We start from the raw sequence: 23,802 nt of genomic DNA, 5'->3' as shown, positions 1-23,802 counted from the left end.
ATTTTATTTTAATCATTAATTTGATTAATTATAGTCAGATGAAGGTATGATATAAATTTACTTATTGTTTGATGAAAACATCACTGACTGGTGTTGACTATCCTAGAACTACTTACGCAAGTGTGTTATTTACTTGTGTTTTAATTTTTAACACATTCTCTTGACCCAGAGGTTTATGAAGGAAACAGGATTTTTTCCAGACATTTGCCATCGTTCAGTGAAACAAGAAATCAGTAAAACTATGTTTCGAGACCTGCAATCTAATCTCTTACTCAGGTAAAGACCTAATGTAATACATAATAACAAACTAGGTTAAAATAAACAAATCATACAAAAGTATTGTGGCATGCCTGTCAGGAACCACAACCACCATGTTGTTTGTCAACTTCACTAACTCTAAAAACATGCACTTAATAAAAAACTATACACAACACTAATCATTAAAACTGAACTACAGAATACAGGTCAAAACACTTAGGCCTAACTCTGGATCAAGGCCTCTCCTGGAGCAATCACACCGACCAACTGTGTTCAAGGCTTAGCCCTGCAATCTTTGCAATGAAGAGGATTAAATCCATTGGTACCTCTATCGCTTTGAAAGAAAGCCGCATATCACGCTCTGTTCGAATCACATGTTCGATATGGAATAACTCTGTGGGGAAGTTCATCATCTGCCGGCAACCTTCATCGTGTCCTGGTATTACAGAAGCGGGTTATGCGGATCATGGCAGGACTACAGCCACAAGAATCTTTTGAGATACTCACAGTAGTGTCCATATACATCATCGAGGTAATCACCCACGCCTCAAGAGAAAGATTACCAAGGGTTGGTCACGTCAACAGCTACACAACAAGACGGGCAAATGATATATCCCATCCAGCGCATAGAACAACCCTTTACACCAAGAAGCCTTCCTATAGCGGTGCAAGACTCTTTAACATGCTTCCAGAAAGCTTCAAAACATGTGACTCTAAAACTCTGAAGAAAAGACTGCACAGCCTGTTGATAAACTCTACAATTTATAGTTTGAATGAGTTTTTTTAATTCTGTTAATGCTATTATTTAAGACGTGTATGTGTATGTATATGCATTCATATATTTTTCTCCTCATATATATTTTATTTAACACAGAAATGTTAGTTAATATCAAATTTTAAAGATATTTTCTCTTTGCATTTATAATAGTTTTAAACTAGTTTACCTACTTCTTGATGACATCAATTTTTACTGCATGTGTTGACTCTGTAACCATTCTTGATGAATGTGTGAATAAAGATATTATTGAATTGAATTGAATTGAATTGGTCACAATACAGGCCTGCATTCGTCTACTAACCACCTACGACTGCAGGCGTGCCACAATGCTTTGGTATGATTTGTTTATTTTAACCTAGTTTGTAATTATGTATTAGGTTAGGTCTTTACCTGAAGAAGAGATCATATTGCAGGTCTCGAAACGTAGTGTTACTGATTTCTTGTTTCACTGAACGATGGCAAATGTCCGGAAAAATCCTGTTTCCTTCACAATCCTTCCATCGTCAAAAATAACCTTCAACCAGAGGTTTAGCTCAAAACATATAGCATTAAAAAAAATGCTTAAGTCCAACATGGTTATGAGCATGTGCCATTTTGTTATGTGTTATAAAAAACAGCAAAACATATTAATTTGTCTTTAAACATGTCTCAAACAATAAATACTTCTTCTTAATTGTGATGAGGTGAGTCAAGAAACTAGTTTCATGTTGTATGGTTGAGAATGGTGAGGTTATTGTTGTTTTTCACAAGGTTGGACTTCACACTAGTTCTAACTGATTCTGTGTTCGGATTGGATCTTTTACACGCTGCTTTCAATAAACAAATGGAACACACAGCCATATTGTTTCTTCAAAGTAAGTTATGGATAATCTGTGAGCATAAGAAATATGTGGATTTGGCCAGCATGAGTGTTCCATGAGTTAATATTGTGTTGAAGACTTTTACGATAGGTGCTTGCTTTATATGTGTCACACTGAATATATGTAACCGTTAATACAACCATGTTTCATTGAGTCAAAAATGAATATAAAAATATCAATGTTTAATTTATTCCAGTAAATAGCTGATTGTAGTGAATTAATAATTAAAGGCCCACCGCAAATCAAATAAAGTAGGGCCTCGTAGCACAAGTGGCGAATGGTAGGTTGGTTCCTTTAACTGTTTCACAATAACTCATGCCTTGCTGTCAAAAGGTCTCTTGTAAAAAAATAGAAAAAAGTATTAAGTATGGATAATGTGGTTTTTAAAATTTATTGAGATTTACTATTATTATTATCAGGTAGAATAATTATAAATTTGTAAATAATCTACTATGATGTAATTTACCCTAAACACTAAACAAGTCTTAATTACATTAAAACATAAAACCAATATTTAATACTTTTTATTTTTTGTGAGGCCTTTTGATAGCAAGGCTATCTTCTTCAGACACATCACAAAAGTGAAAGTAAAATACAAAAAGTAAATTTCATTTTACTTTTTGTATTTACTTTTGTGATGTGTCTGAAGAAGATGGCCTTGCTATCAAAAGGCCTCACAAAAAATAAAAAAGTATTAAATGTTGGTTTTATGTTTTAATGTAATTAAGTTATCAGTAACCAATATAAGCTCCATCTACAACTAAACAAGTCCTCCAATTAAACAAACCATTATGTTCTTTATTTGTGGAAAAATAGGTTTTGTAATATAAAACTTTTGAATTTTTGTATAAAAAAATGCGAGTACCACTGAATAACTCAAAATCTGTACAATTACCCAGTGTTTTCTAAAATTTCAGAATAAATTTTGGAGTTTCCTTTAAAATATAAAAATAGTATATCTATAATAAAAATCTATATAAAAATAGTATATCTATAGTAAAAATATATATATAAAAATAGTAAAAAATAAACTAAAATATTTAAAATAATGATCCAATTAATTGTTGAAAGATTGTATTGCAAATACTGAATCAATGGCTTTTATACTATTTTTATCAACCAAATTTAAGCATATAGTGAAAAATGTCTGTGTGCACTTTAAGGGAGTTTTGAGATGATCTAAGAAATCACTGTTGTACTATAAATGTTAAGTGTTTTGGTGTTTATTGTCCAATTTTGTGTCAGGCTATATTTGGATGTTTTGAGGTCTTTAGTTTTTAAACCTATTATATTTCAAGAACTGTGTAGTTACTTGTTGTATTTTTGTAATAACAAAGTAAAGTATCTTAACAACCCTTGTTTTTTTTCTGTTATTTTATGCTCAAGACCGGTTTTGATGTCGAAACATCAATTATCAGTCAGGTTTTCTATAAATATAAATGATTTATCTCTTCTGTAGAGTCTTCAATGATGTTAAAATAGAGTTAATAAGACACACATATGCACAAAAATATGAAATACATCAAAATTTAAAACTGTATACTTCATTGGTCGGTCAACCATACGTAACGTAACCAATGATGTCAGGTCAACATCAGTACAGTTTTAAATTTTGACGTATTTTATATTTGTGCATGCATGTATCTTATTTTAATTCTATTTTAACATCATTGACAACTCTGCAGAGGAGATAAATCATTTATATTTTTTTGTAACGTGACCGATGATGATTTTCCAACATCGAAACCGATCTGTGGAATAAATTAACTGAAACAACAAGGAATGTTAAGTAAGTTACATTTTATCACATTATTTAAACAATGCAGAGGCTAATAACCATGAATATTTTTTGTAGATTCAATAAAAAATATTTAGATATCAAATTAAATATAACGTTGCAATAAAAACGTATTGCAGTGCCTAGTACTTAATATTTTGGTTTTTTGTTTGTCAGTGAGTCACATATATATTTAAAAAATTATAAATTGATACAGTTTACTAATAGAATTTATAATTTAAAATTGTATTGTACTCAGTAATGAATTTAAACAAAATATGAATTAGTATGTGCGTGGACACACTCAGTATAAACTTGCATGTTCAGGGAACACTGAAGAGAAGAAGAAGTCCTTCTCCTGCCAACTACCCACAATACGGCACATACAAGCCAGCCACCAGCCAGGCCACATACCAGAGTGAGTGTATAGTTTAAACTTGTACATTGAGTGAACACTGAAGTTAAACCAAATTCTTCTCCTGCCAATTGAAACCGTACATCGCCGCTCGCACACCCACAGCAAACCATCAGGGAAGCGCGCCCCCATGGTGGCGAACGGGAAGCCGGATCAAAACTAAACTAGGTAAAAATAAAGAACACCGTGGTCAGTATACTCAGGTTCATTTACTATGACCATAACATAGGCCTATCCAGCGAGAGAAAAACAAAATTTTTCAACAAAATTTCACACCAAAATGAACCTTCCTGTCAATATAAAATATATAGGCTATAAAATAAAAATAAAAAAAAAATAATAAAAAAAAAGGTGCCTGCAGTAGTATATACCTCAAACAATCCTTGTCAGGTGCACCTGCATACAAAAAATTAGAAAAGCCATAATTTGAAACAAGAAATGCCAATTCCACCCGGTATCCTTCGGCTAAGGGCGGGCTCCTAATGAAATCCAAGAAATAACTAAATAATATCTAAAACTAACTTAAAATTAAATAACAAAATATAAACTATATAAATGGCAACAATAACAATAACAAATAAATAAAGAATATGAGCAGGGTATCACAGATGTTGACTAGAAGATATTGTCCATCATGGTGGCCGTCCTTTCAGCAGAGCGCAAAAGCGAAGGTTCTCTGGGACCACGCATGATGGAGATATGACAGGAGAAAATCAACTCATCTCTTGGACCTCATCAGTGAGGGGCCGTAAAACTTAGCCGCACATGTCAGAAGGAAAACAGCTCAGTAAAACTAACAAAACAACTTAAATAAACAAAACTTTCAATCTGGAGCTACTCCTAACTTGTACACCACGGTTCGGACTCTTGACGCCACCCTCCCGGAAAGGCCAAACGCCTTCAAATGGTCAGTGGCCTCTGCAGCCAATAAACCACACACACATACACTATATAAAACACACATGAGCCGGGGAGATATAGGTATTGAACTGCTCAGGACTTCCCCCCCCAAAAGGAGGAACTCCCCTCTGTTAATTTCTTCAAAATGAAGAACCAAAACGAATTGCCTCTCCCCCCAATGGTTGAAGAATTATAAACCGGAAACCCTGAAGTCTGCAGAAGGGAAAACCAAGAAAATCCAGTTGGAGGAAGAAATCCCTCCAAGAGTTGCGTGGGTACAAAAGAAGAAAACAGGAACCTTGATCAGGAAGAAGGAGCAGAGGTAGATCAGGCCTCTGGACCTAAAACCCTCCCGCACCGACTAAAGAGAAATCACGGATGACTCCGGCAAGGCTTCAGATGGGATATGTGCGCCTTTCTGAAAATCTTCCCGGGACTGAGGATTTCCCAGTCGGGCAGTCACCGGAGTCAGAAACTTCAAGATGCGGTGGGGACCAGTCCACCTGTAGCAAAGTTTAGCAGCTCTTTTATCCACAGCCGAACTGACTGGGTGAGCCTTGCAGTAAACTAGATCCCCCCACCTGGAAGGGATTTGGCAATACGACCTCGGTTGTACTTCCTCCTTACTAACTCCCTAGCCCGAATGAGATTCCGCCTGGCTGCCTCCCAAGTGGCTTTTCACATTGGGAGTACCAGGAGGTGGCAGAAGATCGCTAATTTTCCAAAGGTTCGCCAAAGGGTTGTTTGGGCGGAAAGCCAAATAATAAACTCGAAAGGTACCGCCTTGTGACTTTCATGCTGGGCCGTATTAAAGGCAAATTGGATCCAAGGTAGTTGTTGATCCCAGGTGGTCTGATTTTCCGCATGAAAGGCAATGAGAGCAGATCGAAGATTGCGATTAAACCGTTCGGCGGTGAGAAGGCTGAGGATAGAAAGGGGAAGTAGTCACATGGCGGATTCCGTGCCCAAAGCACATTCTTTTAAAGATATATTGGAGACAAACTGTGAAACCATTATCGGAAACTAAGGTGGCGGGGATTCCAAAGTGTTGAAAAAAAAGGTTACGAAGTGCTTGCACCGTGAGCTGCGCGGTAGCACTCCGCAATGGGAACAACCAAACAAACTTGGAGAAGGCATCCACACAAACAAGTAGGAAACTTATTTTTCCGGACTTGCTACGCGGGAGAGGCCCAACATAGTCAATGAAAACCTTCTCCAAAGGTTTTTCCGCCACCTCAGATGACAAAAGACCCAACTTGGTATTTTGAGCGGGTTTGCTTAGCGAGCACAGTTCACAAGAACGTACTCGAGCTGCAATATCCCGGTCCATACCTTTCCAGATGAACTGATCCCTAATCTTCGCGATGGTCTTATGAATTCCTAGATGTCCGCCCACAGGAGAAGAATGAAAAATACTGAAAGACCATCGGTACAAGAAAGCTTGGCAGCACTAACTTAGGTTTTCTCCGCTGCTTGTCACGGCAGCATAGAGCACCTCGGTACAGAAAATAAGGAGGGTGGGCCACCTCCGTTTTTAAGCTCATTGATGATAGCAGTCAGCTCGGGATCCTTAAGTGGTGTGGAACAATGTCCGAAAATGCAGAGGAAAGTCTAGGAGCACGCCACAACATGGCGGCTCTGGTAAATTCTGGTGGTCGTTGGGTAAGTGATACATTGCGTGACAGAGTGTCCGCTATGATATTTTGGGTGCCTCGCACGTGCTGCACTGTGAACTTAAGGGCAGAAATTTGGACTACCCAGCGACCAATCTTCCCGAGCTAACGGGGGTGGGCAAGGAGCCAAGAAAGTGCCTGGTTGTCGGTTTCCAACAAAAATTCTTTATGTTCTAGGTAACGCCTGAACTTGTTAATTCCTCCAAACACGACAGCCAAACATTCCAGCTCATAAAACAGAACAACTCTTCTTCTCACAAGGGGTTAACGTGCGTGAAGCATAAGCTATGGGCTGCCGGATACCATCTACTTCTTGCGATAAAACAGCAGCAACGGCTAAGGAGGAAGCATCAGTTTGCAAGACGAACTTACGACTGAAATCAGGCATAGCCAAGACTGGAGGCTGCATCACTGCTTCTTTCAGCTGCTCAAAAAGCAGTCTGTTGCGCTTTCACCCCACTCAAACTTGGCACCCTTTTTCCTAAGAGAGTTCAGAGGGGCCGCCACCTCAGCAACATTGGGGATGAAACGACGATAAAAATTTATCATTCCCACAAAACGGGCAATCCCCTTGGCATCCTTAGGAGAGGAAACTCCCTGATTGCCTGGGTTCTCTCTGGATCAATACCAACACCTCGAGAAGAGACAAGATGACCCAGAAACGATATTTCAGGCTGAGCAAAACTCACCTTTTCAGGATTGACGGTAAGGCCAGACTCTCGCAGCCTAGTTAGAACTTCCTCTAGATGAGCCAAGTGCTCCTCATAACTCTCACTGTACACCAGCAGGTCATCCAGATAGTTGAACACGAACTTAAATTTGACATCATGAAAGATGTAGAATCCAGGAGTCTGGTGAGTGTTTGGGCCCCCACAGCCAAGCCCATTGGCACTCGGGTGAACTGGTACAAATTCCAAGGCACACAAAAGGCAGTGAGAGGTCGAGACTCGTGTTTAGAGGAATCTGATGGTATGCCTGATTAAGATCAAAAATGGAGAATGAAATACTTGGCCTTACCAAACCAGTCAAAGCAGAATGCAAATCGGGGAGAGGCACGGAGTCAATTTCTATCTGAGCATTGAGCTTTCGATAATCCAGGACCAATCTGAACTTCCCATTAGGTTTCGGCACTAGAAACGCTGGACTGAAAAATTTGAGCAAGACGGCTCGATTACCCCCACTCTTAAGTAAATCATCAATCATATTTCTCAGAATTTCCATCTTGGGCGGGAGCAAGCTTATATGGATGGGAACGTACAGGACGGGTGTCTGTAAGACGAATCTCGTATTCCAAGAGATTGGTCGTGCCCAGTTTGGTCAGTTAGGACTTCAGGAAAACTGGAACAAATCTGCCTTATGTCCTCAGCCTCTTTCGGCGTAAGATGTCCTAGTTGGTCAGGAGGAGTCAAGCTCTTATCTTCCATCTCTAAGGCAGCAGTCCCACGAGACTCGACATCTGAAAAGGAACGAGCACCCGCCTGGCGAAAGCAAAGAAAAACATGACTGGAGGCCAAATCCAAAATCATGCCAGTTTTTCCGATAAAAATCTGCTCCCAAGATGAAAGGAAATGTCAGGTCCTTAGCCACCAAAAAGCTCCAATCCCAAGAGAAATAATTAATTTTGATGTGAATCTGGGCACTACAGATATAGGTAAAGGTGTGCGTGAAGCAGTCCAGCAGATAAGTGAACTAGGCTCAACCTGCCGTATTAGCCCAGAGGATTTTAGATCTTCAAAAAAACGACAAAGAAATCAGGCTGCGTGCTGACCCCAGAATCAACCAGGCCTTCTGCACCACATTCCCCACAAGCACATCCAGTTGTGGGCAGGTTGAGCGGGCAGCCCTTACTCCCTGCGCAGCCAGAGCAGCAACCTCCCCTCTCGGCCAACGATGATAACTGTCCCAAGTCTATTTCTTTCTGTTTTCTTTCTGTTCTGTATTAAACCAGCTACCTTTTTACCATCAAATCAGGTACATATTTGCCCTCAAAATTACCTTTACGGCACGAGTCGGGCTTACTCGTCCGCAAGCTTACTAGTTTTTTTTATTAAGTGGACAAAACGGTCCTAATATGTCCCACTTGCTTGCAGCCATAACAGGTAGGAGGCTGCCTACGGGAAGGAGCAGCCGCTGGCTCAGACTGCACCGGAGCATGGACCGGCCCCGGAGGCAAGTGAGGAAGATGCCTCAACATGGCCTCCCTTTTTGATCATCCGCATCCTGAACCCCTCTAGAGATGATGGAGAGGCGGTCCAAATCCGCAAAAGATGCGGGACGGCTACAAAAAATCAAACGGGAGCGTTCTTTCAGGTTTAATGCCCTCCAAAATAAGGCTCACCAACTCCGTTTCGCTCAAGCTCAAGCGCAACACCCGGGTTACATCCCGTATCTCCCCGACAAAATGGCTCAACGTCTCGTCTGGTGCCTGAGGACGGTAAACGCGTTCCACCCGCAAACGCTCCCTAACCGAGCAGGTACAAAGAACTCCAAGATCTCGGCGTGGAACTGGTCAAAAGAGGCACCTCTCTTAAGGCAGTCTAGAAGGCGATCAAAAAGCGGCCTTAAGGAAAACTGCGCTAAAATCTGCATAAGCATGGCATCTGTCATACCAGGAAATTCTCTTAGCTTAAAAACTTCCAGAAGGAAATGGATAAGTAAGTTAGTGTCAAGCCCATCAACTCTGGGGAAGTGTTGTAAAACACTCCCAAAGGATGGGGCAGTTTGCCAAAGCTAGAAAAAGGAAGGCACAACTTATAGATGATGCCTCACCAGCCGCTTCAGGAGGGCCACTACCCATCGGAGACATAGTAACTCTGGGAGGCTCGAAAGAAAGAGCCGGTGGATGGTTAGCAAAAGTAATAGTAGTGGGAACCTCCGTTGGAGTGACAGCGGTAAATAGTACCCCCTTCTCTTTCACCGAGCGCACCTCACTCAAACCATCTAAGGCTTGTTTTAATTTGTTACTGGCCGAAAAAGCCCAACTTTTAATATCAGAGTCCAAACTAGGAGCTGACATAAGTAAAAACTATTCTGTCACGCCAATTGTAAAAGCTGAGATGTCAATCTAGCCTTTGCTGACCCGGACATGGGAAGTGACTCAAAAATTAATATCGTCTTCTAATTCTTCCATTCGGGTTTTACAAAACTCAAATTCTGTATTAATTTGGAACTCTGCATTCCAGCTGCGGTCCAACGCTATACAAGCCGTAATTGAGCTCTTAATGCCCTCACACCTCCCTCGGGCTTCTGTCCTCTCGCCAGGACCTCAAAAACCAACTCGGGCTTGCGTAGATGTTCAGGCACCAGGGAAAACGCCATACCAAACAATTAAGACAAAATAAATACAACAATAAAACAACAAAGCGTACGCAACAATTACTTAGTAACCTAAGTGGACTCAACTCACAAAGGGCTTACACTGACGAGGTCCAAAAGTGAAGAACTTAATACCTGCTACCTAATAGAAGGATACCCTGCAAATATACACTAACCCTACACCAACAAACAAAAACAACAACTGAGAGACAGCTGAGAGAGCAGCTAACCACGCTCTGCTACCATTGAAACCGTACATCGCCGCTCGCACACCCACAGCAAACCATTCAGGGAAGCGCGCCCCCATGGTGGCGAACGGGAAGCCGGATCAAAACTAAACTAGGTAAAATAAAGAACACCGTGGTCAGTATACTCAGGTTCATTTACTATGACATAACATAGGGCCTATCCAGCTGAGAGGAAAAAACAAAATTTTTCAACAAAATTTCACACCAAAATGAACCTTCCTGTCAATATAAATATATAGGCTATAAAATAAAAAAAAAAAAAAAAAATAATAAAAAAAAGGTGCCTGCAGTAGTATATACCTCAAACAATCCTTGTCAGGTGCACCTGCATACAAAAATTAGAAAAGCCATAATTTGAAACAAGAAATGCCAATTCCACCCGGTATCCTTCGGCTAAGGGCGGGCTCCTAATGAAATCCAAGAAATAACTAAATAATATCTAAAACTAACTTAAAATTAAATAACAAAATATAAACTATATAAATGGCAACAATAACAATAACAAAATAAATAAAGGAATATGAGCAGGGTATCACAGATGTTGACTAGAAGATATTGTCCATCATGGTGGCCGTCCTTCAGCAGAGCGCAAAAGCGAAGGTTCTCTGGGACCACGCATGATGGGAGATATGACAGGAGAAAATCAACTCATCTCTTGGACCTCATCAGTGAGGGGCCGTAAACTTAGCCGCACATGTCAGAAGGAAAACAGCTCAGTAAAACTAACAAAACAACTTAAATAAACAAAACTTTCAATCTGGAGCTACTCCTAACTTGTACACCACGGTGTTCGGACTCTTGACGCCACCCTCCCGGAAAAGGCCAAACGCCTTCAAATGGTCAGTGGCCTCTGCAGCCAATAAACCACACACACATACACTATATAAAACACACATGAGCCGGGGAGATATAGGTATTGAACCGGCTCACAATTACCCTCAATACAGCACTTACAAGCCAGCCACCAGCCAGGCCACATACCAGAGTGAGTGTATAGTTTAAACTTGTACATTGAGAGAACACTGAAGTTAAACCAAATTCCTCTCCTGCCAATTACCCTCAATACAGCACTTACAAGCCAGCCACCAGCCAGGCCACATACCAGAGTGAGTGTATAGTTTAAACTTGTACATTGAGTGAACACTGAAGTTAAACCAAATTCTTCTCCTGCCAATTACCCTCAATACGGCACTTACAAGCCACCCACCAGCCAGGCCACATACCAGAGTGAGTGTATAGTTTAAACTTGTACATTGAGTGAACACTGAAGTTAAACCAAATTCTTCTCCTGCCAATTACCCTCAATACGGCACTTACAAGCCACCCACCAGCCAGGCCACATACCAGAGTGAGTGTATAGTTTAAACTTGTAAGTTGAGTAAACACTGAAGTTAAACCAAATTTATCTCCTGCCAATTACCCTCAATACGGCACTTACAAGCCAGCCACCAGCCAGGCCACATACCAGAGTGAGTGTATAGTTTAAACTTGTACATTGAGTGAACACTGAAGTTAAACCAAATTCTTCTCCTGCCAATTACCCTCAATACGGCACTTACAAGCCACCCACCAGCCAGGCCACATACCAGAGTGAGTGTATAGTTTAAACTTGTAAGTTGAGTAAACACTGAAGTTAAACCAAATTTATCTCCTGCCAATTACCCTCAATACGGCACATACAAGCCAGCCACCAGCCAGGCCACATACCAAAGTGAGTGTATAGTTTAAACTTGTACGTTGAGTGAACACTGAAGGTAAACCAAATTCTTCTCCTGCCAATTACCCTCAATACGGCACTTACAAGCCAGCCACCAGCCAGGCCACATACCAGAGTGAGTGTATAGTTTAAACTTGTATGTTGAGTGAACACTGAAGTTAAACCAAATTCCTCTCCTGTCAATTACCCTCAATACAGCACTTACAAGCCAGCCACCAGCCAGGCCACATACCAGAGTGAGTGTATAGTTTAAACTTGTACGTTGAGTGAACACTGAAGTTAAACCAAATTCTTCTCCTGCCAATTACCCTCAATACGGCACTTACAAGCCACCCACCAGCCAGGTCACATACCAGAGTGATTGTATAGTTTAAACTTGTACGTTGAGTGAACACTGAAGATAAACCAAATTCTTCTCAGGTCCTTTACCCTCAATAGGGGTAGGTGATTTATGAACAGGTTGTATCGCTTTAAAATGAATGTAATATGAAAAAATATCAAATTGAATATTTGTGTTACAGAAGTGGAGGACAGAAGCAGAGGTCATGAGTACGTGCGTGCGGTTTTGTGGAATAGTAAGTGGTTTTTTAAGTTTAATTAAGTAACTTTCAATTAACTTATTAAGTTTAGAAGTTAATTATTTTTAATTAAAATAATTTTTCTCATCATGACCAAGAAAATATTGTGAGATAAACTAAAAAAAAAAACTAGTCACAGAGTAGTAAAAGCAATAGATTTCTACTTCTCAATTGTGTTTAGAATCGTATTAATTAGTGTTAATGAAGTACTCATTGTTGATTAGTCCTATCCAAAATCATAATGAAAGATTTAATGTATTTTTTAGGAGACCCAAAATCTGTTTCTTTATTGTCTCAAAAGTCTGAGCAAAAGTGTCAAACAGAATAAGGAGGAGAGTCGATACAATACAAGGTCGATGGTACTGATAATCATTGCATAGGTCACAGACAGGATTTGAACCTCCGCTATCTTTAACTTGGACCCAAAGTCTGATGTCTTAGACCGCTCAGCCGTTGGCACTCCCAAGCTGATGTATTATCTTGGACGTTAAAAATAAATTTTAAGAATAAGAACTTACACAAGGTCATCTTGATATGTAACTGTTATATTTCCGCCTGTAATATTTTCTTACAATTTAAAGTATTCCTAGTGTGAGGAATTTAGTTTGTATATTGTATAATGGTAGGAGTCAGATCAGTACAAAGACTAAATGTTTCAGAGCCCTACGGTTTGACCGAGAGTAGTCAGTATGGACCATTCTACACAACCTCCACGACCATGAGTTACTCTGCAGCCCCCGCTCCTACCCAGGCACAGACTGTGTACACGTATGGCGGACCGCAGTTTCAGGCCTCGTCTAGCAGTTCGGCTGCCCCGCCTCCGGCCACAGAGACCACCAACCCCACACCCAAACACCACTACATGGCTCAACAACGGCCCCACAACCCATGTCAGTCGCTCACTTGTTTTTCTTTGTTTATCAGTCGTTTCAACAATGTTTGTTCTCAATTTCTAAACGTGTGTTTCTTTCTAAATGTCTTCTAAAGTTATATTTCAGATATTTTATTGGTTATTATATGTACTGAAAGTGTTGTGGGAAAAGTATGCCTTGTTCACATTTAAAGAGGGAACCAACCACGTACTGTTTGAGTAACAAAAGTTCCTAAGAGAATATTAGATTTCACCAACCTTTCACACAAACAATATGGTACTTACCCTTTTACAACCCAATTAGTTGTATTTTTGATTGTAGAGCTCTCGGAATGCAATTATACAAGAAATAAGAAAAATTGTATGCAATTACTTACATTGTATTTTTAATTTCAATTGGATAAACAACTACAGTTATATTTGTGCTGTATCTATTTTTAAGAACAAAACACCAAATATATACTGATATCGTTTTGGTATCTATATAGCATTTTCTGAAACAAAGTTAAGGATATATACCTAATTTTCATGTACATGTTTCACAAAATAAGAGTAGTCTCACCTTTTTTGGTCATTTAACTGTTTTCTTGTTCTAACATAAACAAGGTCTAGATGGTAGTATTTTCAGATATAAACAGACTTTGGGAATGTAATGATCTATTTTTGCACAAAAGTATAAACTCAACAGAAGTCAGAGATAAAATTTCAAAACTCATTGGACATACCCTGAAAATGTTGAAGTACTGTGCAGACAAGCTTATATTTCTCCTTGGTGCAATTTTCAACTAATCTTTCAGAGAAGGAAAGTCTCTGTCAAAAGTAAAATTTTCCAAAGTATATCTAAAATTATAAATGGTGATAAAATGCAAATCAACAAATTAGAGAACTATTTCTTTAATATCAACATTCTCAAAGGCAGTGAAAAGTTGTTTTAAAAAGACTTTAATATAAGTAATAACCAATATGGTTTCTGCAGAGGGAAATTGACAACTTCAGTCATGATTAGGATTATTGAAACTATAGTGGAGAAAGTAGAGGCATGATTTTTGTCAACTACAATTGTCTACCTTCAATCTTGCATTTTTATTCTATATTTTTAGATTTTTTTATTTTAAATGGGATTTTCCTAAAATAAAGACAGGTTTTTAGCCTACTATAATAATAAAAAAACAACAAAATTGAATAGACTGTACTAATAAATTCAGACTTTCATGGATAAAAAGTATATGATAATGTATAAATTGGATATGACTGACAATTTTTTTTAACCCTTCCCATGCCACAGGCGGATGTATTAGAATGGTAGACTTTATCCAAAATGCCAAATACTGTTACATCCCATATTATAGATTATGTCTCTTGGAGAGTTTTTTTAATTCACAAAAGGCTTTTGAAATGCGCGGTGCATGCTCCATGATTACCGCGGTTGCGTAGGAAGTATTTATTAACGACCTTCACTCTGCGGCAGGGGAAGGCGAGCGCCCTTTGTTTAACTCCAACCACCTGCTCGTCAGTTCTGTGTCTCCTACAGAGCCATAACCAAACATATCTGTGGTGTGTATTACTGATTTCTCAGTTGTCACGAGCGCTTTTTTAAATTTAGTCAAATACTTAAAAAAATTTTTATCAGTAAATGCACTAATTTTAAGTAAATGCTTTGTTTTTTTGCTTTCACTTTTTATAATTTAGCTATAATAAAAATTAGCTTTGAACTTAAAGAAACACAATTTTTTTACTTGTCTTGGCGTTATAGGAAAGCTAATGGATTTATTAGTGGCGTGCAAAGGGTTAAGTTTTGATAAAATACCCTTGCAAAACTAGGAAATATCACTTATCATTTGATGTTATTCAATTAAAAGATGGCTTAGTGTTGTTACAACTACTACTTGTCAGCATCTTCTTGTAGGTAATTTAGTCTATTATGTATTTTACATCAGCTTTTTATAAATATTTGTATAAACTGGCGTATTACATCATTATTTTTAACTGGTTTGAACAAGACTATATGTATTGATTGGTTATAATACGTACTGAGAACAAGTCAAAACGCATTTTTAAACAGCGACATGTGATGTGATGAGTACATAAAAACTCTGAAAGGTTAGTGGTTCTCTGTATTTAGCAAAAATGATTTCCAACTTTTAGAGATGTATAATTTATTAATATTTAACATGAAGACTAATGATTGATATAGTGTTTAATTGAAGTTTCCACAGCTATGGTGTACAATTGGGATGTTCTTTTAAAAATACAAATTAAAATAAGAGCTGTTCAGATAGAAGCCTGTTATTTTATAATATTTCACAAGATAAGGATTTTATCTTTTAAACATTTTTTCACCCATCAAATTTGAAAAGGGACAAGTATAAAAAATGCTCAAAAATGTGTAATCTATGAATGTCACCAAAAGGTTTTGAATTTGTTATTGTTAGGAAAGTCAAGGGAACGTGCAAATACTATATCCAAACCCTGTTTAAGTACTGTATATAGGTTAGTAAACTGACACTGATCTCCTTAGAAAGGATGGACTCCAAACGTGTTCAATATCATTTTGATAACAAGTGACATTGTAAAGTTTACAATAAGTTGTAAAGTGTTATATTGTAGCTTATCTTCATGTGACGATTGATGCTAAACAACCTTTTCCGGAGGAGAACTTCTACTCCCCCGCTCAGATCCGGCCGGCTACTCATGTACCGTTGCATGGCGGAGCAATTCCAATACAGCAACCTCCTCAGGTACTTTACAGTGCAGATAAGTTGATTATTCTTATGAATTGTGTAGAAGAAACTAAATATTGATGTTTCAAAAGATATACGTTTAGTATGTAATTTGATTATTGTTCTGTGCATTCTGGTGAAAAAAGTACATGTACAGAAATATCAGTGCATTTTCTCTAGAAATCAAATAAATTATGTATCGATTTCAACTAAATTTGGCATTTCCCATTGATTTATAAACCCATTAATGTAATAAATTGCATTTATTTTATATTTTAGAAATATTTATATTTTAATCCAAAATATACAAATTCTATGCACCATTTTTTAGTTTAACCCTTTGAGTGCCACAGCGTCGCTAATTTTGACGGTACGAAAAGTGCATAAAGTGCCAGCGTCGCCAATTTTGACGTTTCGTATTTCGATAATATTTTATATAGTGCAAGATTATTTTGGCCAAATAATCAGATGGCTGTATTCAATAGGTTCCAAACTATCAATAAATACGAGTTTTATGTTGTTTCTCTACTATTTTATCTGTGAAACTTATGTTGTTTGGGTACTTATCAAGAAGCCACTATTTTTGAACGAGTTTTCCTTATCGGGGACAAAATAAATTACAGTATTAAAAACAACTGACTTTATTTAACCTATTTTGGAATTTACAAGTTATTACGACAATCAATTAAATAAAAAACTATAAGAACAACGTTTCATTATTCGAAAATGTCAGGTCATTCGTGTGTCTATTTGGAGACGATTTGGAGATAGGAAGTATGACTTATCGAGTATTTTTTGATTCATTATGGAAGAAGGAACGTATAATGAAGTTTATTTTGATCTCTGATAAGGAAAACTCGTCCAAAAATAGTGGGCTGTGATAATACCGAAGTACCTGTGTGATGATTCTGTCTTCCAGTCACGCAACGTAGCGGACGTAACGTGTTGCGTAACGGCCTTTCTTGTTGTTTATGTGCCGATAACCAAGCATTTGAGTAAATACAAAATAAAATAGTAACTTATACAGTATTTTACCGTATTTCTTTACAAAAAGTAATGTATGATTTGAGTTGTGTTCAAGCGAAAAACGTGAATTTTCAGTGTAAATATTATTAGGGTTATTATTACTACATCACTACATCATTACTAAGTAATTTCTAAACTCTGACAAATGAAGTACAGTTTATAAAATGTCGGTACCGGGCAGCATTTTGTTAATACATATAATGCCATGTTTTTAAAATTCTAGAATAAGATATTAAACATGGGTTTTATTTAGAATCATATGGCCTTTATCATGGTATAAAGAAGAAAAAAAATCTTAAAAATACCGTATACACACAAATTAGGTCGAAACTTAACTTTTTATAACAAAGTAAAAAACTTTTTTATAAATACTGAAATTTTTATATTTTTATAAATCAAATTTGATTTGTAACGATATTTATCATATTCTGCATTTAATAAGAAAAAATAACAACAACAAAATGATGGAAATCTGTTTGGTAGTTATTTTACAACAGCTTTTTTCCCAAAAGCTTACAAATATGCGAAAAACAGCGTGGCACTTTATGCATATGCCTTCGGAAAATACCCGTGGCACTCAAAGGTTGAAAGTCTTATAAAAGGTTTTATACAGTTATCGAAATGTTGATATATTACATACACCATATTGGATGTACAGCTTTGCAAGAACAATGCTGTTATTTTTGTTGACTATTTAAAATAGTTTTCTTTTGCACCTCATCTGTACAGATCTCTTTATCTGAACGTTTTTAGGGAGCCAAAACTGGAGGGATAACTTCAGGCTATCCGATCCGACCTCCAGCCTCCGCACCGACTGCTACCACTCCACATGTGAGTATTTCTACACGGTTGGCAAGCTTGAGTTGACCTTCATCGCTTATAACACATTTTATGAATTAATGGCTCTGTATTTTTTTTTATATAAGGAGATTTTAATGTGCGTAAACCAACAAGTTTTGTGTACTATCCACATCTGAATGAAAATAGTAAAAATTAAAAAATAAGAAAACAAGTTTGGCTGAAGTTGCACTAATCTAATCTGTTTTGTTGTTGAGGCGATAAAATCCACACCATTGGTTGTGGATCAAGATCAAATCCTTTGACTCATGATCGTGTTTAATAGACCTTCTCCTATCTTGGCATAACAACAAAGAAAATTAAACAAAGTATTCATTCACAGAGGCTGTTTGTCTTGAAAAACATTTTTTATTCATTCATTGGCGGAGAACTCTTCAGAGTTAAGCATTTATTGATTGAGTTAGCTAATGGTACAGTACATCAGTGATATTTTAGTGTAGGCCAGCGATTGTCTTAGAACTTGAGGAAGCAGCAGAACCGATTACTCAGTGAGCCAATTACTCAGTCAGTGTTCGTAACTAATGCGTTGTTGGTGTGGTTTCAGAGTGTGTACGTGAGCCAGCCGTCGAGTGGCAGTCGGCTGGTGTACAGCCAGTCGGTTACAACACAGCCAGCCGGTTTATCGAACATCCGGTACAGTGTCCCACCCATGCAGAGGGAGGCATAGACCAGGGAGCGTTCCGTAGTTTACCTGTGCACATTAAAAACGTCAGCTGTTTCTCAGAAATAAATATGACGAAACTCATTCATACTATTACTCCCAGTTCACCCCTTCATTGGTTAGTATCGGTGTAAGAAAATCGTAGTTCTTAGTGTTTAACGTAGATTCCGTCAATATGGTCATCTAGGACTTTCCTTGCAGCATAGAAACTACACACAGACCAATACCGCCCTGGAAATATATCGAAGTAATCAATGTGGAGCAATTATCTGCAATGATAAATTAGATGCTGGTATTACGGACAACAGCGTTGTTGAATAAAAGAAACATGACTTTTCAGGACTGAAACGTAAACTCTTCAACAAACGGCGATAAACACATGAAAGTCAAAGTTAAGTTCAAAAAGCTTCTTTGAAAAAAACGCCTGAACTCAGCATCACGTTAAAAGCACAAACGAATAATCATTACACAACACAGATGCACCAGTGAAATACGTGCTGCATGCATCACAGGAAAGTCTGTGACGAGGAAGTCACTTGTAGTCATGGGAGCCTGATTAGCGATTGCGACATACTATGGTATTGAAGGGGGGGGGGAGGGGAGTAAAAAATACAGCCCATTGTTTACTCATCTCTCCATATACCTTAATGTCATTATGTGCACCTATATTATTTTGAATGAGGTTTCTTTAACTTTATTGTTTTATTGTTTGTTTTAATGTCCTACTTAATCCTTTTTCTTATTATAGGTCAAGTATTGGGCTTGACTTCAACAGATCGACATTGTGATTGGTCTGCTAGTTGTATGTATGAAGGGTGAATTTTTTTGTATAACAATGTTTACTTCTTGATGTTCTCATCCCACTTCATGTAATGATTTTTAAACTAGTAATGTTTTAATTTATAATAAATAATTGACGTAAAAAAATAGATGGTAGTGGCAAACAAATGTATAAAATTTTGTTCTTCTATTGTGTCAATAACTTTTCTGAATTTCAAAATGAAATGAGAACAAAATTTAATTATGATAATGTAAGCAAGAAAATAGTATTGTAGGAATTAATTATTTTTTTACTATTTTAAAATATTTAGGTTGTGAAATTTTATTTTACAGCTAAAAATCCTGTAGTGGCAGGCTATTTTTGGTCAGTTTATGAGCACTTATTCTAAATTATCCCTACACTTCAAATACTGTTTTTATCTTTATATTAATAGTAGTTTTTTTATGTAATATCTGTAGAATTATAAAACATACTAATAAATATAATTTGTTGATATACATATTTTTCACATTAGATGAAACTTGAAATTAAAGAAATAAATTTGTTAGTAGGGAATTAGGCAACAAGTAATTGTAGGGAATTAGGCTTCATAGTTGTTTAACTATGTTTACCATTCATCACGTAATAAATCAAATTCAACCATAGAAATAAATGTTTTACTAAAAGAAAATAAGGGCACAGTAATTTTGCACTCAGTTAGAAGATGGGAACGACAACAACAAATGATCGTAAATAACAGCTGTTTAGAAGAGAGAATAAGAACAAAAAAGGGTTTTAGCTGAGAAAAAACTCTTCGTCGTTTCAGTGGTACTTAAATATCATAGCTAAACTTGATATTAAATGTTATATCAAATTAATCATTTGTCGATGTCATGATGTTCAATTTTAACGACTGCCATTACAGCAGCGGTTCATGTCGTTGAAAATTGAACGACTGCCAACTTCAAGGTTAAGAACCATCATGATTTTATTCCATAAGAACAAGATTCACCCATGTTTACATCTTTATTTTTATATAATTGGGAGATGTCTCATTTAAAAAATATAATTAAGACGCTTTATTAAAAAAAAAATGTTTTATGGCTTATTTTTAAACATATCTCAAATTGTATTTTTATGATTTGCATTAAACTAGAATAAAATGATTTGTATTCCCTTTTTTATGTTGGATGTCTCCTTGCGTGTATATATTTTTGTTATGTGGTACCGTAATTTTAATTTTGTGTTCAGTTTTTAACAATTTTGACAACCAATTTGTGAACGGGACAATATTCCTGGAACTAGTCTCCCCAGTAAAAGAAATTTAATTTATAACTGTAAAGGAATGAGACATCTTCCTTAACTCTATGAGAAAAAATAAACCTGTAAATGCGTTTTGAGATTTAACTGTGTTCTTATGGAGTAAAACTCAAGACAACTGGTGAGCTGCTCTTCTGCAAATGTCTCATGAATTTTATAATGTCCCTATAGTCTGTATAATCAATAGTACCATTTCTTGTGATTTATTTATGTGAGTAAGATATTTGTATGTATTTAATACATTACAAACTTTTCAACTTAGTTTTTCAGCAATTTTTTGTGTACAAAAATGAATGCTATTAATTGGTTTCTCTGGATATTTGATTACATTTTATGAAATGTATGTTTTGACATTAAATATGAGGCACGTCCAGGAAGTAAGTGTACTGGTACTCTCACAGCTGCAGGGAATACATTTTTGACATGTTGGCAATACTGCCGCGTAGCCTGAATCCTCCACTTCAAAACGAGACCAATCCGAAGTTAGAGTGTTGAAAACTCCTGACACAGTAACATCTCTCGCGAAAAATGTCGATTGTATCTCCCGCCAAGTGTGAAATCCGCGCCGACATTGTCTCAATTGAAGTTTTCTAGCCTGAAAACTTGTCTCAATTGAAAAAAACATGCATCCTTACAATTCCCCTAAGAGGGGATAATTTTCGGCTGGTTTATATCTGCTTGTAAAACCTACATTGAGTACTGCAAAAGTTGATGTATCACCTACATTTACTCACAGACCGAGGATGACATGAGGCTGAAGCAGAGTTAGTGCTTCTTCCAAGGTGATATGATGGAGATTGTGTCCACCTCAAGGTGGGAATAATCTGTCCACAATTTTGAAAAAATCTGACATTAAAAAATGTAAATGGTTTAATAAATATTTTGATTGATAAGTTGAATTAAATACATTTGACAATTTTATTATTGTTTAGGTACAATTCGTTTATTAATTTTGTGTTAATTTAGATGGAAGAAAATGTAGTGCAGTTAGTTTTAGTTACTTTTATAACCTCGATTCAAATGTTTTACTGTGTTTATGTTGATTAAAGTGATTTGTATCTGAATATGGGATCTTGGCAGAAGGAGTTTCTTTCCCCAACCTTACCCTTCCTGTCACTCTAAGTCCTTTTAGGATAAAGTGAAATTAAAGGTTCGCTCAGCTTCTTGTCCTAACATAAAAAGGTTTTTAAAATTAAGAGTTGTCAGGGTATTGTCTGTGTTTTATATTATTTTAAAGTGTCCAAAGTATTTCAGTTATAAGTTAAAGAATTAACACATTATTCATTATGAATTAAAGGAGACTTACTCACCAAGTGGAGCTTAAGAAAGTAAATACTAAAACTCAGCTGGGTTTAGTTGAATTGAATAAAAAATTAACTTTTTAATATACCACTTTCTCATAGTAGCAATACTTTGTTTATATGTGTAAATACATCGTACACATAAATATATTGTTATGGGCTGGTAGAAAAATTTTGCCCAAGCCCCAAACTCCTGAATCTGACACTGGTAATGATATACTACAGGATATATTTGTAAATGTTTATCCAATTGGACAATATATATATATATATATATATATATATATATATATATATATATATATATATATATATATTTATTGTCGGTATTTTGAGTGTTAGTTTTGAGTTGCCGAAGCATGTACATTTTTCGACAAGAAATATTGATATTTCAATATATGTATTAAAAAAAAAGTACGTTTTATACTCTTTTCAATAATATACAACATTATATACCTTTGAAGTTGATAAATTGCCATAATGAACATTTTCTTTCCACGGTTCCCAAACATCATTCTCGACAATGCTGAGAGCGCGGCATGCCATTCTCGTCTGTATCAAAATTACATGGCTGTATTTTCATATAATTATAACACTTCTTCACAGTGATTTTCCATTTAAGTTTCCTATGTTGGTAGTCCTAGTAGCATTGGTTTTATTTGATGTGATGCAGACAGCTGTATAGTTCTTGACAATGTTTATACGGTAAAACTCAATCCATGCAAACGTAACAATAGTATAATTTGGAACAGACTTCCAAAGACTACTTTTGTAGGTATTCAAACACTAAAACTAGGAACTAGTGATGAAGTTCTGTGTTTTTATAAATGTCCTGCAGCCAAAGTGAATGTTTTTTAATTACGCATCAAACAGGGACGTTTTATGATTGAATGACTTCAATCATAAAATCGACCAAAATAGAATAAATAAGTCTTACAAAGAGATCCAAGAGGAGAACAAGAAAAGAGTAAAGATGAGGCTAGTAAAGAAGGGTAACAATGAATATGAATAATGTCCTGGTGGTTTTTAGTCAAATTGTTATAGTAACAGTGTATGTAGGGTAGGCCTGACTTTAATTTTGATTTCCCAAAAGTACTGTTTTTGGGACATTTAGTAAAATTTTTTGAAAAAATTAATGGACTTGCATACTTTAAAATTTACACAGTTTTTTTTAAAAGTAGTTGACGAGTACATTCATGCATGTTTATTAATAAGTTATGTTACATTTTTCTATATTTAAAATAAATACAAAAATTTAAAATTGATATTTTTTATGTAGGATTTAAAATATAAGTTTTTATACTAACTGAGATATTTATAATGCATGAATTTGAAGCCCTATTCAAATATAGAGCAAATCCCAAAAATTTGAAGCCTTGTTAAAGGAGAGGTAGTTGGAGCATAAAATAAAATGCCTTTATCTGCATAAAAAGACAAAAGAGCAGTTAGACTCATCGCAAGGAACAAGATTGACATGTTCCAAATGCTGAACTAAACAAAAAGAAGGAACCAATTTTAAAACCTGAAGTTATTGTAACTTATAATTACAAAAAAAGAGTTGATTATTCTGACCAAATGTCTTGCTATTTTTATTCCTCTTTCGCGAACCTTATAATGGTTTCATAATGCCGGCTTTAAACTTCTGTTAGGCACATATTTGATAAATGCACTGGCTGTATAATATAAAGAAAAAACTGGTAAATTCATCGTTATTTTTTTAATCAAGGGATGGACTGGAACAGACATGTCGGTAATTATCATATTAA

At 36.4% G+C, this 23,802-nt stretch overlaps 1 protein-coding gene across 2 annotated transcripts in view; it reads left to right on the top strand.

The window, feature by feature from the left end:
* LOC124353135 (G protein pathway suppressor 2-like) overlaps nucleotides 1-21,806 on the top strand; it is a 31,195-nt gene extending 9,389 nt beyond the window's left edge. Inside the window, exons 5-11 of one of the 2 annotated variants that reach the window (XR_006921570.1) lie at nucleotides 4,001-4,091; nucleotides 12,463-12,516; nucleotides 13,179-13,409; nucleotides 15,998-16,128; nucleotides 17,890-17,967; nucleotides 18,539-21,415; nucleotides 21,496-21,806. Coding sequence is in view for 1 of the 2 variants with exons in the window: in XM_046802987.1 (XP_046658943.1) it covers nucleotides 4,001-4,091; nucleotides 12,463-12,516; nucleotides 13,179-13,409; nucleotides 15,998-16,128; nucleotides 17,890-17,967; nucleotides 18,539-18,661 (708 nt within the window). In the remaining variant the exon portion in view is untranslated. Of the gene's footprint in view, nucleotides 1-4,000; nucleotides 4,092-12,462; nucleotides 12,517-13,178; nucleotides 13,410-15,997; nucleotides 16,129-17,889; nucleotides 17,968-18,538 lie in introns of both variants that reach the window. The other variant, XM_046802987.1, reaches the window with a different exon arrangement.
* The last annotated feature ends 1,996 nt before the right edge of the window (nucleotides 21,807-23,802 follow it).

This window comes from Homalodisca vitripennis, chromosome 1 (assembly GCF_021130785.1).
Source record: "Homalodisca vitripennis isolate AUS2020 chromosome 1, UT_GWSS_2.1, whole genome shotgun sequence".
In the NCBI taxonomy this organism is placed as follows: Eukaryota; Metazoa; Arthropoda; class Insecta; order Hemiptera; family Cicadellidae; genus Homalodisca; species Homalodisca vitripennis.
Note: the sequence above shows the minus strand (reverse complement) of the source record. Positions and strands in the feature narration are given on the sequence as shown.